The 14,151-nt window shown below is 41.9% G+C and overlaps 1 protein-coding gene across 1 annotated transcript; it reads left to right on the top strand.

The window, feature by feature from the left end:
* The first annotated feature begins 215 nt into the window (after positions 1–215).
* exoc3l2a (exocyst complex component 3-like 2a) lies at positions 216–11,997 on the top strand. The gene is made up of 14 exons (XM_080748774.1): positions 216–318; positions 2,625–3,172; positions 3,779–3,993; positions 4,752–5,380; positions 5,805–5,923; positions 6,009–6,120; positions 6,215–6,325; positions 6,449–6,549; positions 7,214–7,324; positions 8,122–8,257; positions 8,373–8,495; positions 8,601–8,756; positions 9,552–9,673; positions 11,138–11,997. The coding sequence occupies exons 2-14, from the start codon at positions 2,649–2,651 to the stop codon at positions 11,448–11,450; spliced, it is 2,772 nt and encodes a 923-aa protein (XP_080604900.1). The 5' UTR covers positions 216–318; positions 2,625–2,648; the 3' UTR covers positions 11,451–11,997.
* Positions 11,998–14,151: the final 2,154 nt, after the last annotated feature.

The raw sequence follows: 14,151 nt of genomic DNA on the forward strand, positions 1-14,151 counted from the left end.
CAAACTCCCATTCAGCAGTTAATGCAATTAGTGTAATTGTAAGGGTCCCTGGGGGAGTTTGGCAAGAGGAACAGAGGGGAGAAAGGACAGGACGGGTATTTCCTCAGGAAAGCATATCACCTTCTGCCACAATAGAACCCAGCCAGGAAACCGGCATCCACGACACTCTGCTCTCTTGAGTCACTGAGTACATAGAGACACACTCACACACTATCACTCACTCACACATGCACACACGCACCATCAGCTCCGCAGCCCCTACATCCAGCATACACAAGGATGACACTTCACTGAGACGTTGCACAGCCATCACACCAGGTAAGAGGCATTCGCTCCACTTCTGTACCATAGCCTAATACAGTTGGTTATTTTCGCTTTTCGGTTAATCAGGGAGAGAATAAAGACTTTAATTCTGTGTAACAATGTTAACTGTGATGCACATTGCACAGTAAAATACTGATCCTTTAATTTAACTCTGGTTTAAAGTAACTTTTAAAGTTAAATTAACTCTTCAAATTAACACAGAATCGGCTGTGTGCCATGGGAGGTTTCTTGGGCAATTTACTCAGTATTGATATAATTTGAGCCTTCTTATCCACATACACCTGAAATTATTATGAGAATGTGTCAAGTTTGTTTTGTTCTGCAATTACGGTAGTCATAACAGGATAAATAATAAAAGAATACTTAGTGAACTGACTGTAGTGGTTAAATTCATCACATGATCAAAATCCAAGGAGTTCATAATCCTGTTATCTTAACTTACTCACAAGATAATAGTCAAATTATATTTACAAACAATTACACTATTTGTTGAACCTGTTGAATGTTGTATTAAACCATCACCACAACATATAGCACAAACACAGATGAATACATATAATGAGAATCCCCTCTCTTACAATATACTGACACCTACTTCTAGACAACCACAGATTTCAATGAACAGAATGATGTTTCTGTATACTTTCTCTTATTATTATAATTATTCGTTTTTTTGTCATTGTCTATGCTAGTGTATAGATATGAAGGGAGTTTGCGACAAGACAAGGTATTGTTTAGAGCTCTTACAGTCTGTATATTGCAGAGCTCTTAAAACAGGCAGCAGCAGCCTAAAGGTTAGTGACCTTGCAGTGTCTGGGAAAAGCTGTGAAGGAAAACAAATACAGTTGACCTGCCCTTGAGCAAACAGTCTGATCCCTGTTGCTTGGTGTCCAACTGAGAATTGATGTCATGCTGCTGAATTCCCTGGTGAATATGTGCAACTGCTTAAACAAATAAATATGTTGCGGGCAAAGAGAATGCATGCCAAGCAATATCTGTCATTGCATGAATAACATGGTTTAAAGTATATAATATAACACAACATTATGTTTTCCAATGAAGGCTCTTCTAACTGCTTACTCTAACCTGAGAACCAAAGTTAACTCATTGAACAAATTATTACCGGGCAATTCACTAAAAAATAATTTACTCTCCTAATAGGATGTTATTATTTGAGGATACATTTTTTACTAATATTTATTGGATTTATTTGCAGGAATGCAAAACGCGTGTAAAAGTGTGAATGATTTATTTTTTACAGCAAAATCAGAGTACAGCATTTGATGACAATCAAATAAGTAAAGATTAAAAAACATACTTAAATAGATGGGAATAGACCATGGATGACTATTCTAATGTATATGTGCTGACATTGAGAGCAACATTCATGTCATGTCACACATGTCACAGTTTCACTTCAATATTATATTATTAATTACAAATGAATGAAATGTTTTTGCCAAATGTGGATTTTATGGAATAGCAGGTTCATATTGCTAGCACTTAAGTCCTGGTCATTTTTAAGAAAAGATTATCTTTTGTTTTGTGAAAATACAGATGTGAGAACCTTTCATTACAAATGTTGACTTCATCTAGTTTCTTTTTCATTAAAACATTTTAGTAAACATTACATTTATTCATTACAAAATGCACCATGTAGATTAACTGAATTGACTGCATTATACCTTAATTCTAATTGGTCGTGGGGAAAAATAATGGATAATCGAGAAAAACAACATAATGTAAATGCAATGCTTCACAACAGCTTGGCTTTTTTTTTTTTTTTTTACCTAAAGAGGTTAAATATAGCTCTAGAAGAATCCCAGAATGCCAGCCCAGTGCTCGTCATATTTTTGACAAAAGCTGAATGTAAACTGTGATGCAAATCCGCATTCATGTATGTCTATTTGGTCACAGGTGCCAATGTTTATATAAGCTAGTAGTTCAACATGTGTACATACTGTCAGAATTATATACACAACATTCTCTAAATACGGCAATATTTAGATGACATATTTCCTGGATGGCTATATGTTATTATATAACAAAATGTGAGAGGATGTTATGCATTTCAGCTATATAAACATGTCAGGGTGGCACTTATATGAACATAACATATTCAAAGCATACATACATTGTCCTGGTAGTCATACATTTAAGTGGTTACACAGAGAGACTATAGCACTGTGTCATTAATCTTAAATCGGTGGGAAAATGTTAACCTGTTGGTCCAAAATGGATTTAGTCACTGAATATTTGTATTTCATCCTATAGCTTATTCTGTGTTTTTTGTTTTACAGATTGTTAATCCCCTTACTGCAACCATGCCCATTCTAAAGAAGCTCCCAGGGCGGTCGAAGAGCTGTCATGACTTCCCCAGAGTGAATGGGGAGCTCATCCTGCCCAGGATGGACCTGAACATGACAGAGCTGAACGATCTGAACGATCTCAATGGTCTGAAGGTCCTGAAAAACAACCTAAACCCCTTTGACGAGGTGGACCTGGACGAGGAGAGGAAAGAAGTGGGCCTCATCATGGGTGACCTCAAGGGCAACCTCCAGCACCGAACATCCCGAGATGGAGAGGAGGAGGAGAACGAGGTGAACGCTGAAAGGCACGGCGCAGGGAACCCTAAAGGGATGCCCCTGAGGGGGACTCTGGAGCGTTTCTGTGGGGTATCACCCATCAAGACCCTCGGGAAGCTGGGGAAAGGGCTGCGCTTTCCGGGACGCAAATGCGGGACCCTACCTGCTCAACGCAGCCTCCCAGAAACCAACGAATTTCCACCAGTAAAGGAGAAAAGGAAGGGATTACGCAGAAGCTCAGAGGAAATCATGACTCTACTCCGGTAATGAGCTGAGGAAATATGAACACCTCAACAATATTAGTGATATTGATATGTTGTTTTTCAAGATACTCAAACACAGGGCAATCGCAGGTCATTATTAGATGGGTCAATGAAGATATGGGAGAATTAAATATAAGATCATCTTTTTGTGTGCATTGTACATTAGTGTCTGATGTGCTGGGGTGGGAAGAGAGAAGGAGTTCTATTTTAAGTGTTCAGTAAAAGCATTGCTAAAAACATACTGTAGACATAAAGTGTGATTGTTTCCTGTTGGCTTATGTAATGTTTTAAGCCTACCTGTTTATCCACGGAACTCCTTTTGTTTGGCTGTGCTATTTTGTGTACTGCTCAGTGAAAGGAACTATTTATAACTCAATCATTGTGTTTACCACAGCAGCAATAGTTTAACAGATGTAACATTACGCATTTCTAACATTCCAATCATGGGTGCTTCTTTTAAACTACATAATACATTCCTCAATGGCCTGAACTCTGATGCATCTTATGCATGTCCATGCTGATGCATTAATAGTCGTGGATTCTGACATATGTTATGTGCAATGGGAAATATTCACGTTTGTGGTCTTACTCTGGTTGTCTCTTCAGCTTTACAGGTCGTCGTAAGGAGGATCGCAGAGAAAGCCTGCCCTGCGGGGACCTGAGCACTGATGGAGAGGCAGAGTCTAGCCGACGTCCCTCCTTCCTCAAGATGGTCAGCATGGGCAAGCTGAAGAGGGACTCCATGTCCGACCGAAGCTCCCTGGAGACTGAGGACGAAGCCCTGGAGGAGCCAGTGATGAAACCCAGAGAGCCTCTTTCAGGTAAGAGATGCATTCTGAGGAGACCAAACATGGGAAACCAGGTCAGAATATCAATCCCACTTTAGGAGCACCCTAGGAAAATATGTCTGTTACAATGTCCACACACAAGGTCTGTTGACTGAGAACATAACACTTCCTGGTCAACCCCAAAAGTATTTCCTAACAATCCTAGACTACTTTCTGATGAAGCTGAGAGGTCCACAGCCCCAGAGTCACTGGGTTCAATCAACACCAGACTGTTAAATCAGGAAATGACCTTACTTCCTCACACCTCACAGGTCCCTCCAGATAGAAGTTCAACCAGGCTACTGTTCACACATACAGTAGCTCCACAGGGAACAGGGCTAGGAATAGGACATGAACAATAAATATTGAATGATTGTGAATATGTCATTTGACACATGGATTAATTTTCAGTAACCATAACAAATGCAGTTTTTGACAATTCTTACTTCCTGTGTTGGTTGATTCCTAGAATAAAACACCTACTGTTACATATTGATGATGCCTCCAGTGCATTTCCCCAGATCTACAAGCCCACAATGAGCTTGTAGATTAAAAAAATAATAATAATTGACAACTTTTTTTGAAACATTTCTTAAGTGGTTAACACTGCGTTTGCCTGCTCCCAGTCTTTGTGATGAAAACATTTTATCCTATAAATGTTTAATTGCGTAAATGTTTCATATCATAAACACAATTATATGTCCATGATCATGCAGGGCATCAGACTCAATCATTCTTGTCCTTCCCCTCAGTGTTGGAGATTCTACAACTGGTGAACAACAGGGATCTTCTATCAGCCGACACTCACATTCAAGAGTTGGAGCGGGAATGTGATCTTCTGGCCCATTTGCCTGCCACATCAAACCGCACCCTCACCCCAACCCCCCGTTCCAGTATGACCTCCTTGACGCCATCCCCATCTCCGGACGATCCATTCAGTCCCAATGCGACACTGGACTCGGGCCGGCGAAAGGCCAAGGATGTGGAGCTCCTGTATGAGGCCTTGCAGAAGGAGATGTGGGATGTCGTGCGGGAGTCTCTCCGTCAGCCCAGCGCTGGGCCCAACCTGGGACTGGTGGTGCTGGTGATCCAACAGGAAGAGTACGCTGATGCTGCCTGGGCCGTGAAGGAGGAGAACAAACCGCAGCCTGACGGTTCCCTGACCCCGCCCAGCCATCGCCCCCGCCGGCTGAAGCTAAAGTGGAGGCAGGCGGTGGCAGAGGCTGCAGACTGGAGCCTGCCCCATCAGGCGGACCCCCGGGCAGGAGCAGGCCAGCTGGCCTCCTACCTGGAGCGCCTCAAGAGTCGGATGGTGGATGACCTGGATGCAGCCAGAAGGAACGCTGTGTCCATCTATCCTGAGGAGTTTGCTGCCTTCCAGGTTAGGCACGTGCACACATAGACATCAAAGGGGTCTTGAGCCCCTGCCCTTTTATCTATCTGTAAAAAGTGCCCTCTCCAGACCATGAATGCAGTTTTTACTAAGGTGAAAGAAATGCAAATGCCCTCTTTCTATGCCATACTTGAAGGCAGCATTCAGGAGAATTGCCTTGTCCAAACTCTCCTGAACTTGAATGCAGCATCTTATGTTGAAAGAATTGCCCTCTCTGTGTAGAAATCCATCCATGCCCTACCCACATCTCCAGTATTGACTTTATAATGCTTAGTGCAGTGTGGTATCACTCACCGAAAATAGGCGACCTCCATACTTTGGAGGTCTGCTATTTTCGATATTTTCACCAAAAGGCCCTTTTAGAAATTTCAGCCCCTGCCTCTCTAACATTCTCTGCACGTCCCTGTTCCAGGTATATGTGGAAAGCTATCACCGGGCTGTGGCCAAACGTCTGCGGACCATTACTAGTTGCCCACTTCAGATCACGGATGTCTACTCACTGCTGGATTGGTTCTACAATATATACAACAGGTATGCATCCAAGGATCAAACAATGAATGTTGTCAGATACAGATCAAACTTGTAAAGTATAAACTAATTTATAGTTTTCCATCAGGGATGTCTTAGGTAGCACTGGCACCATGACCATCAACTATTCCGCACTGGAACCTATTATACCGCAAGAAACAGTGAACAGGTTGGAGCAAGACTGCCTCTGTATTGTCACGGTAAAATATGGTCTATGCATTATACAGTTTTTTTCAGCAATTTTTACAATGCAATCTGCAATGTTGAGATTTGGTTTTGCATATCTTTTTTCAGGAGAAGGTGACATCAGAGCTTACTCAGGTTCTGGACGAAGAGGAGAGACGATGGGCCCAGACTTTGCACATAGAGGAGTATCAGTCTCACCTGGCACGCTCTGTCATCCAGGTAGACATATGTGATCACATTTATTATGGAACACCTGTAGGAAAATGGTTTAGGATATTATTATATTGGACTTTGCATTGGTCAAAGAATCACGAAGGTCTACATACATTTTTCTTATTGCAGAGATTGAAGGAGGACCTAGACAGGTCCACAGCAGTGAACCAATTCCTGGGAGCCAGAGTAGCCCGTTGTAGTCTCATTGGCCTGGCTGACTTCCTCTATAGGTGAGATGATTGATTTCAGATCAAACTTTCCATCAAGCCGCAAAGTTGGGTTCTTTTCTTGCTACTGTATATTACAGATTTCTGATTGCCTTGTTAACAGATGTTAAAGTTGTAATCATATGTATTCCACTTAAATGGTCATACATTAGATTAGAGTATGATGTCAGTGATTTAGTGCAGTCAGGGGGACACAGTTTCAGTCATAGCGTCAGTGAGGAATGTAGATTATCCTGGTGTAATGTGCTGCGTGTTAAGGTTGTGTTCATAATACATCTGAAGTACTGCAAAAGGTCCAACCTCTGTGTTGCAACTAAACTGTTTTAACACACACAAAACCAGTAAATCCAAACCAAACTCAATTGGGGATATTATTGACTTAGCATCTTGTAATAACAATACAAAAAACCAATAATTGGTCATCAATGTGCTAGCAGCCACAGATGTGTACACAAACAGTATGTTTAGGACCTCCATAATAGTTTGTTTTAACAAAATATTTGGACAAAGGAGTGTCATTAGTTTGTATTTTAGGCAATTTAATGATTACAAGGGGGGGGGGGGTTAAAGCTATAATAGTACTATAGTAGGAACTGCATGGAACTTTTTATAATGGTACAGCTATTCAGTTCATTTTCGCCAGATATTCATGAAAATCTACATCTAGTTTTCAGAGGAAGGTGGAGATGTTCCACGACACTCAGGCGGAGTTTGGAGATCGCGGTGATGGATACGTTTCCAGGACCATAGCTCTAGTCAACTGCTGTCCTCCTCTCAGGTAGATACACAGCAATCCTCTTGTGTTCTGTATAGGGATGGGACGATATGAACATGTCATATCACGATTATTGTGACAAAAGAAATCGCAATTTACGATATTATCGCGATAATCAAAATCCATTATCCTGAGGTGGATCAACTTGTAGATCGGCTATTTCTTTGGCAAAGACATTTGATAGAGAGTGAAAAAAGGACTGTATCAAGTACGTATATTATAAGTACCTTTTACCAATTATAGAGGGTTTAAGTGGTACCGGATATGCAGCTTGGCAAATAAAAGGTGAATTGATTCCAGTGCATGATGGAGGACGGTATTGCGATAAATTTAATCTCCACGATACGATTATCGTAAGTGTTTTTAATCACGATAAAGGATAATATCGCTTATCATCCCATCCCTAGTTCTGTAACAGTGGTTCCCATCTTTATCTGGATCTTGAAAATCTCAAAAGTGTTCACGGCCCAGAATATGGGTGTTACATGTTACATTTTCAGAGCATGATTAATTTAGTGTTCCAAATTCAGATCAATGGAACTAACGTTGTATACTTTAAGTTCCTATTTATCTGTATCACAACAAAGGTCACAATGTCAAGGTTTTAAAGAAAAAACACCATGAACATATTATCAATAACATCTTGATCTTTTGCAAATTATTTAGGGGTCCACTTGCAATATCCTCACAACCCACCAGTGGGCACTGGCCTACAGGTTGGGAATTGCTCTGTAATGAATGTGCTCTAAAATCAAAAGTCATTTTCACTAAGAACAGCCTCATAAATGTGTGCATACCAGGTCCTTTGTGCAGCGCTGCAGGCAGTGTGACCCACAGGGCAGTGAGGAATCGGCACAGAGAGCCAACAATTCTCTGGACAGGATCATCAACCAGTCAGTGAGGGTTCTGATAGACAGACTGTTTGAGCACATCAGGGTGAGAAGAGTTGTCTAAAAAGACATCTAAATATGCAGTTCATCTCAGTTCAAGAAACATTTTCATGTCCCCAGAATATTTACTCTAATCAGAATGCAATCTGTTGTTGCTCTAGCCTTTTTTTGACAAGCTGGTCAAGAGGAAATGGTTGAACAACCAAGAAACATTTGAGGCCATTGAAGCCAGTATCAAACAGCACTTCAAGAAGTTCAGAAGGATGGATCCCCCACCATATCAGGTATTTCTTGTTTCAGTAACTGCTTCTCATACATAACGTATAAACTTAAAATAAATTTAAGTTTTGCGCACCCATTCAGTTCAATTACTATTTACGGTTTGACAGACTCTAGTGGGCGAGGTACACAGACGGGTTCTGGTTGAATATGTCCGAGCCATCATGCGGGGACGGCTCATCTGCACATCTCTGAAGATGAGGAAGAGGGTGGCTTTCCGGTTGCAGGATGAGGCCAAACAACTCAAAGGGCTCTTCAAGGATTTGGTGAGTTTGTATAAGTATTGACCAAAAGTGGGCAAAAAAATGCAGCCGCTGGCAACTTTGAATGGAACCTGACCCTGCCAGGTCAGGAATAAATCTGAAAAATGTATGTCATCACTGAGATGGAGATTGATGAAGTGCGCCTACGTTAGCGCTAACCAGAGAGGGGAAGAGGGACTAAAGGAACTAGGCCTGCCAACGTGGCTTTTGGCCCTTCTGTGTTTAAGTTCAAACAAGTGTCCGTCACCTCGGCTGACAACAGGAAGCCTCTGTGTTCAGAAGGAACTTCCTGTTCCTGTCAGCTGGCTAGCTTTGATGTGGCTCTTGGGTACGTGGCCTTGATGGCCCTTTTTCGACGAAGAGCAGGACGAAGTATCTGTGGAAATGGGGGGAGGATGAGGTTTTAATGGCTGTCTAAAAACAAAACGAAGATATTTTTAGTGAATGCCATGCCAAAGACTTTTTTCTTTTCTTTTTTTCTTGATGACCGCTTAAAGGAAAAAACAACCTGGAAAGACAAAAGTAAAAGGGGCTGCGTTATTGACTTTACTGAACTAAATAGTTGGCTACGAACCTAGTTGTTAATAATCCGTACTCTGTCTAAATTTAAACATGTTCAGCAGATTGTGTGCTGCTTTGTTGCTTCATTGTAAAGAACTACTGCACTGTACCTTCATGTTAACATATTTCGTTTGTGACAAAAATATACAGTTATGAGTTGATTATGGTGATGACATTTAATTGCTATCCTTTGATAACACAATGGTTGCTAATCAAGTTTGTAAATACCTCCTACAGGACTCAGGTTCCTCCTGGTTGGACAACGTCATAGGTCACCTGGCTGACATCATTCTCCTGGAGGATACCCCCTCCATTCAGATGGAGGTCGCAGTTCTTGTGAAAGAATTTCCAGATATACGGTAAGGGATCCGTGAAAATGCTTACTCGTTATACCGGGAATTAGGTTAATAGTCATTCATGAAGACACGCTATCCCCCAAGGATCCATGTTCTTTTGTGATTCCTCCTACACATTCAGTGCTGTTTTTGGCACATTGCCTAAGGTAGGGAAATCGAAGAGAGCGTATAGCTTTTTCTTTTTTGGTTGACACAATAGATCAAAACAAGGAAAAGAAGCACGGAAACATATCTACATTAACTTGGCTATTTCTGGCAAGGAACGCGGGTCTGTTTTGAGAGTGGAAGAGATGAGGGGCCTCAAGGGGGAGTCCCAAGCCGCTGACTGTTTGTGTGCTGCTCGGGGCTCAGGTGATAGTTGGCAAAGCACCACCGTGTGTGACGCATGAGCCACGCTGAAGCAGACAGGAAGCTGCTGCGGAGTACTTCCGGTTCCTGCCAGCCTGCAGGAGACAGTCTGGTGCCACGCATGGAATCAAAGAGGGGGAGGGGGTGCGGGTGCTGAGAAGGAAAGGAAAAGCGGTTCAGACCTGAAGTGATGCTAACTTGAGCATCTGCTTACCTTGTTTGTTTACATGCCTAGCATCCCCCACTGGTATTTTGGGAGATCAAAGACTGATAGCCAGGGTTGGGTTTGCCAACTGTCTCAGACCTATTCACGGCATGCACGCAAGGGAGCGCGTATTCATGCACGCTCGCTTGTCCTTGTAATACAGGTAATGTTCTTTCATTATTTTTCCTGTCCAGGAAGAAAAAAAAAGTTCCCAGCTTGGTCGCTGCCAATTCCCCGATTTAGTCCCCGTCACTGCCTAGTGCCTACCCCTACTGTTTGGTTTGGGGAGGGTGTAGGCAACAACTTCTTTTCACCTGACAGTGTGGATTATCAAAGGGAGGATGTAACAAGTTACAACACTCTCATCTCTCCCAGTTCCACTCCCTGTGGAACAGGTGTCCCCACCAAGCTTTAGAAGTCACTATTTCGTTGACAGATTACCATCCCCTGCCGAATACCCACCAACATGGCGAATTGTGTTCATTGGACTGCCCGGCAAAGCCGGAGGCAATGTGGTGGAATCTAAGGGGACTGCCCATAAGTCAGACATCGCGTCTGGTTAGGGTTAGGGATAGAGTAAGGGTTAGTATAATGGGTCAGAGAAATGCGGCGTCGGAACAATGACACACTACCGGAATCTAACCCCATACCCCAGTCTCCACTGTGGCGGGCATGTACTTTACTTCGGTGCCATCCGGACACCTCAAAACAAGATGACTGGCACATTTGTGAATGATAGCAGTCATATCCAGTCTCCACCGTGGCGGGCATGTACTTTACTCCGGCGTCACCCGGACACCTCAAAACAAGATGACTGGCACATTCGTGAATGATATCAGTCATATCCGATTTCAATTAACAATAACCCCCTTCCTCTTATATTCCTCCCTCCATACTTCCCTTCCTTCCCACAGGAAGAAGCATGTCTCCACCCTGCTGAATGTCCGAGGGATGATGCGGCAGGCAGAGCGGCAGGAGATCCTGAATGTCGTCAAAGACTTTGAGTGCAGCTCAGCCCACATGAGCAGAGACCACGCCCTCTTCTCAGACATCCCCATCACGTCAGAGGTTCACTGCATCAGCCTGGGTCTCCTCCGCCTCGCCATGTCCGTCACCAACTGGTTCTCGGAGCATCGGCCCAGACAACGTCGCCAGGCGGGTGCCAAGAACACAGCGCCCCAGTCCGCTGAATCCCAAACTACGGAAGAGACAAATAAAGACAAATAAAGTTCACAGGGAGGACTAGCCTTTAACATTCTTTAACATGCTTTAAGACAAGGAATCACAGAGATACTGTGAAAATACTGGCGATGTGTACTATATGCACCTTGACAAAAGAATCGTTGTACCAACTATTGTTTCCAAAGAGTGACAGCGTTACCATTTAATGAAAGGTAAATGAAGAAACTTGACCTCAGGTACTGTACGTGCTCACTGACTTTCAGACACCCACAGAACAATCGCAGGAGATTAGCATTTTTGATGGAAATGACACAGACTGCAGTGCATATACATAGATCAAACGATTTAGTTCTATGCTGTTATTCACATTAAACATAATAATAATAATACACATCTATATTATGTTTCATTATTTTACAATGTAGATTTCTAAGTTTTTCATCATTGTATACCTCTAAACAATAACAGTAGAGCCTTCTGTCAGCCAGTGCAATGCAATATGGTCAACCAATGTGCTGTTTAACCACTTAAAGGAGTAGTTCACCCCCAAAATGACTTTTTTTCTATTGATTACTCATGCCATGGATAGTAGAGTTCAATAATATTTTTTGTTTTTTGTCACATTCCTAAGACAAATTTGATTCGAGTTAATTTACCCCCATTGATTGAACTAATGGGGGTAAATTTATTGTTATCACATTTTTGTCTTAGGAATGCGACAAAAAACTAAAAATATTGTTGAACTCAAGTCTCCATGGCGTGACTAATCAATAGAAAAAAAGTCATTTTGGGGGTGAACTACTCCTTTAAACCCTATTTCAGAAATAGTCATAAAGTCACATCATGATGCATTGCGAGCCTGTAGATCTGCTATGTTCACTATTTTTGAAAATCTTTGCCAATCATGAATATGGACACCAGGTTGAAAGTGGTTAGAATATATTTAGTCACCAGGCCAAGTAACTTGTCGCTCTGACAGTGTTGTAGATAGTGCACAGTCTTCCTATGCTACATGGCTAACAAATACAATTATTTTGATAGCCTATAGTGCATATGTTAGGATATTTTATGTTGTTTGAAATGTTTTGAACACTCACTGTGAATCATGGATCTGTTGCTGGAAACTTAATAAAAACCCATTGATTGGGTACAATAAACAAACTGCACATCTGTATTTGTATTGTTCATTTATATACATAACCTCCACTAGAGGGAGATTTGCTTGTACATTTACACAATTAAAGCTGCAAAATCTCTATGATATTGTGTCGTAAAACTTATCAGGTAATCAGGTATGCTGTGGTTGGATTAGCTCTGGACCAGAGCTATGGTTGGAGGTGGTCTCCTAACTTTTCCTTTGTAAATGTTTATACCCTAGTTTAGGACACCTACTGGACAAACAGGGGTTACTTTTTACATTTTAAAAGAAAGAATGTGGTCACACATTTGAAAACAAGGCAGGTGCGCCAACATAGGTGTGAAATTAACGTTTTGAAGGCTAACACACGCACGCACGCATTATAATTGACATGAATACATTTAATTGATAGACTAGCTAAGTATGTAGCTACTCACTCACCTCACCTGTAACCTACTAACCTCGCCTCACCAGGCTGTCTGGGGGAAAGCCTGGTGTTCGTTTACAACGGGCCGTTGATCCGTTCTAGGCGGAAACCACAAGCAGAAGAAGCGGCGTCGCTTTATTTAGTTTCCCCCCGTTTGTTTCCCCAATCCCTATTAAAATGCTCGAGTAACGTAGTGTAGTCTTTGACAGTCGCTACGAGCTGTTGGACTAAAAGATGCATGTATACCAAACGAATTTTCCAAAAGCAAAACTACGCCGCATCAAGGACGGTGTTTATTAGGTAGGCCCTACAAGTATGTCCTTGAGCGCAGGGGAATATTTTGGGTTAAAACTGAATCCGGTTTAGTTCCGGCCAAAGTGCAGTCCGCGTCCGCCTATCTTTTCCATATTACATGGACAATTCGTACTCATAACGTCATATAAGTTGCCACCATAGAGTATGGTTGCCACGACAGCAATTTGTACTTTGAGATTCATGAAACAGGATGTAGGAGTAGATGTTTACATGTTTTACAGAGCAAAAAACACCATCACTCCCAACATTTTAAAGTCCAGCTGCATGGAAGAAATCTACTCAGATCTGGGCCAGAAAAAATGAAATTATCAAAAAGGAGAAGAGAGAAAAGTTGAGAAAAAAGGTAAGCAGCTACAAGCATATTGGTTATTTTAATCTGCCTGTTTAATGTAAACATTATCTTTGCCAAGGCAAAAGGCTGGGAGCCTGGGTCATAGACTGCTCCACAGGGGGGGCCCGGCATTCGGGGGCAATGCCCACCCATATTTGACTTTTTGCCCCCAGTCCAGATTGTACCCTACCCCACCATTATTTTAAGATGTTTTACAGGTGTTAGTATATTATGCTCTTTTTATGTTCTTTGTGATTATTATAAATGTATAATTTTCAAATTAATTAATAGTTTAATGAAAATGTGATAATAAAAGGTAGCCCACACTTGCATGCACCTGTGTTGTTGTGCATGCAGCACAGGAAATTAAAATCTTTTCAGTGAGAACACCTGTAATAGACATTACTAGTTTGGCTTAACCAGGCTTTCTGGTGGGAGAAAGCCTGGTCTTCCTTTACAAAACAGGTTGTTTGATCTGGTCTAGACCGGATGGCATCCTACGTCATTTTGTATTCAAAACGGACTACACTTTGGC

The sequence above is a fragment of the Nannobrachium achirus genome (genome assembly GCF_963921795.1).
Source record: "Nannobrachium achirus genome assembly, chromosome: 19".
NCBI lineage: Eukaryota > Metazoa > Chordata > Actinopteri > Myctophiformes > Myctophidae > Nannobrachium > Nannobrachium achirus.

Bases quoted from the DNA above. Each gene is read 5' to 3' on its own strand.
- exoc3l2a (XM_080748774.1), top strand. From the start codon at position 2,649: ATGCCCATTCTAAAGAAGCTCCCAGGGCGGTCGAAGAGCTGTCATGAC. The intron at 3,994-4,751 runs GTAAGAGATGCA...CCTTCCCCTCAG, and splicing joins ACCCAGAGAGCCTCTTTCAG to TGTTGGAGATTCTACAACTG. The intron at 8,496-8,600 runs GTATTTCTTGTT...ACGGTTTGACAG, and splicing joins TGGATCCCCCACCATATCAG to ACTCTAGTGGGCGAGGTACA.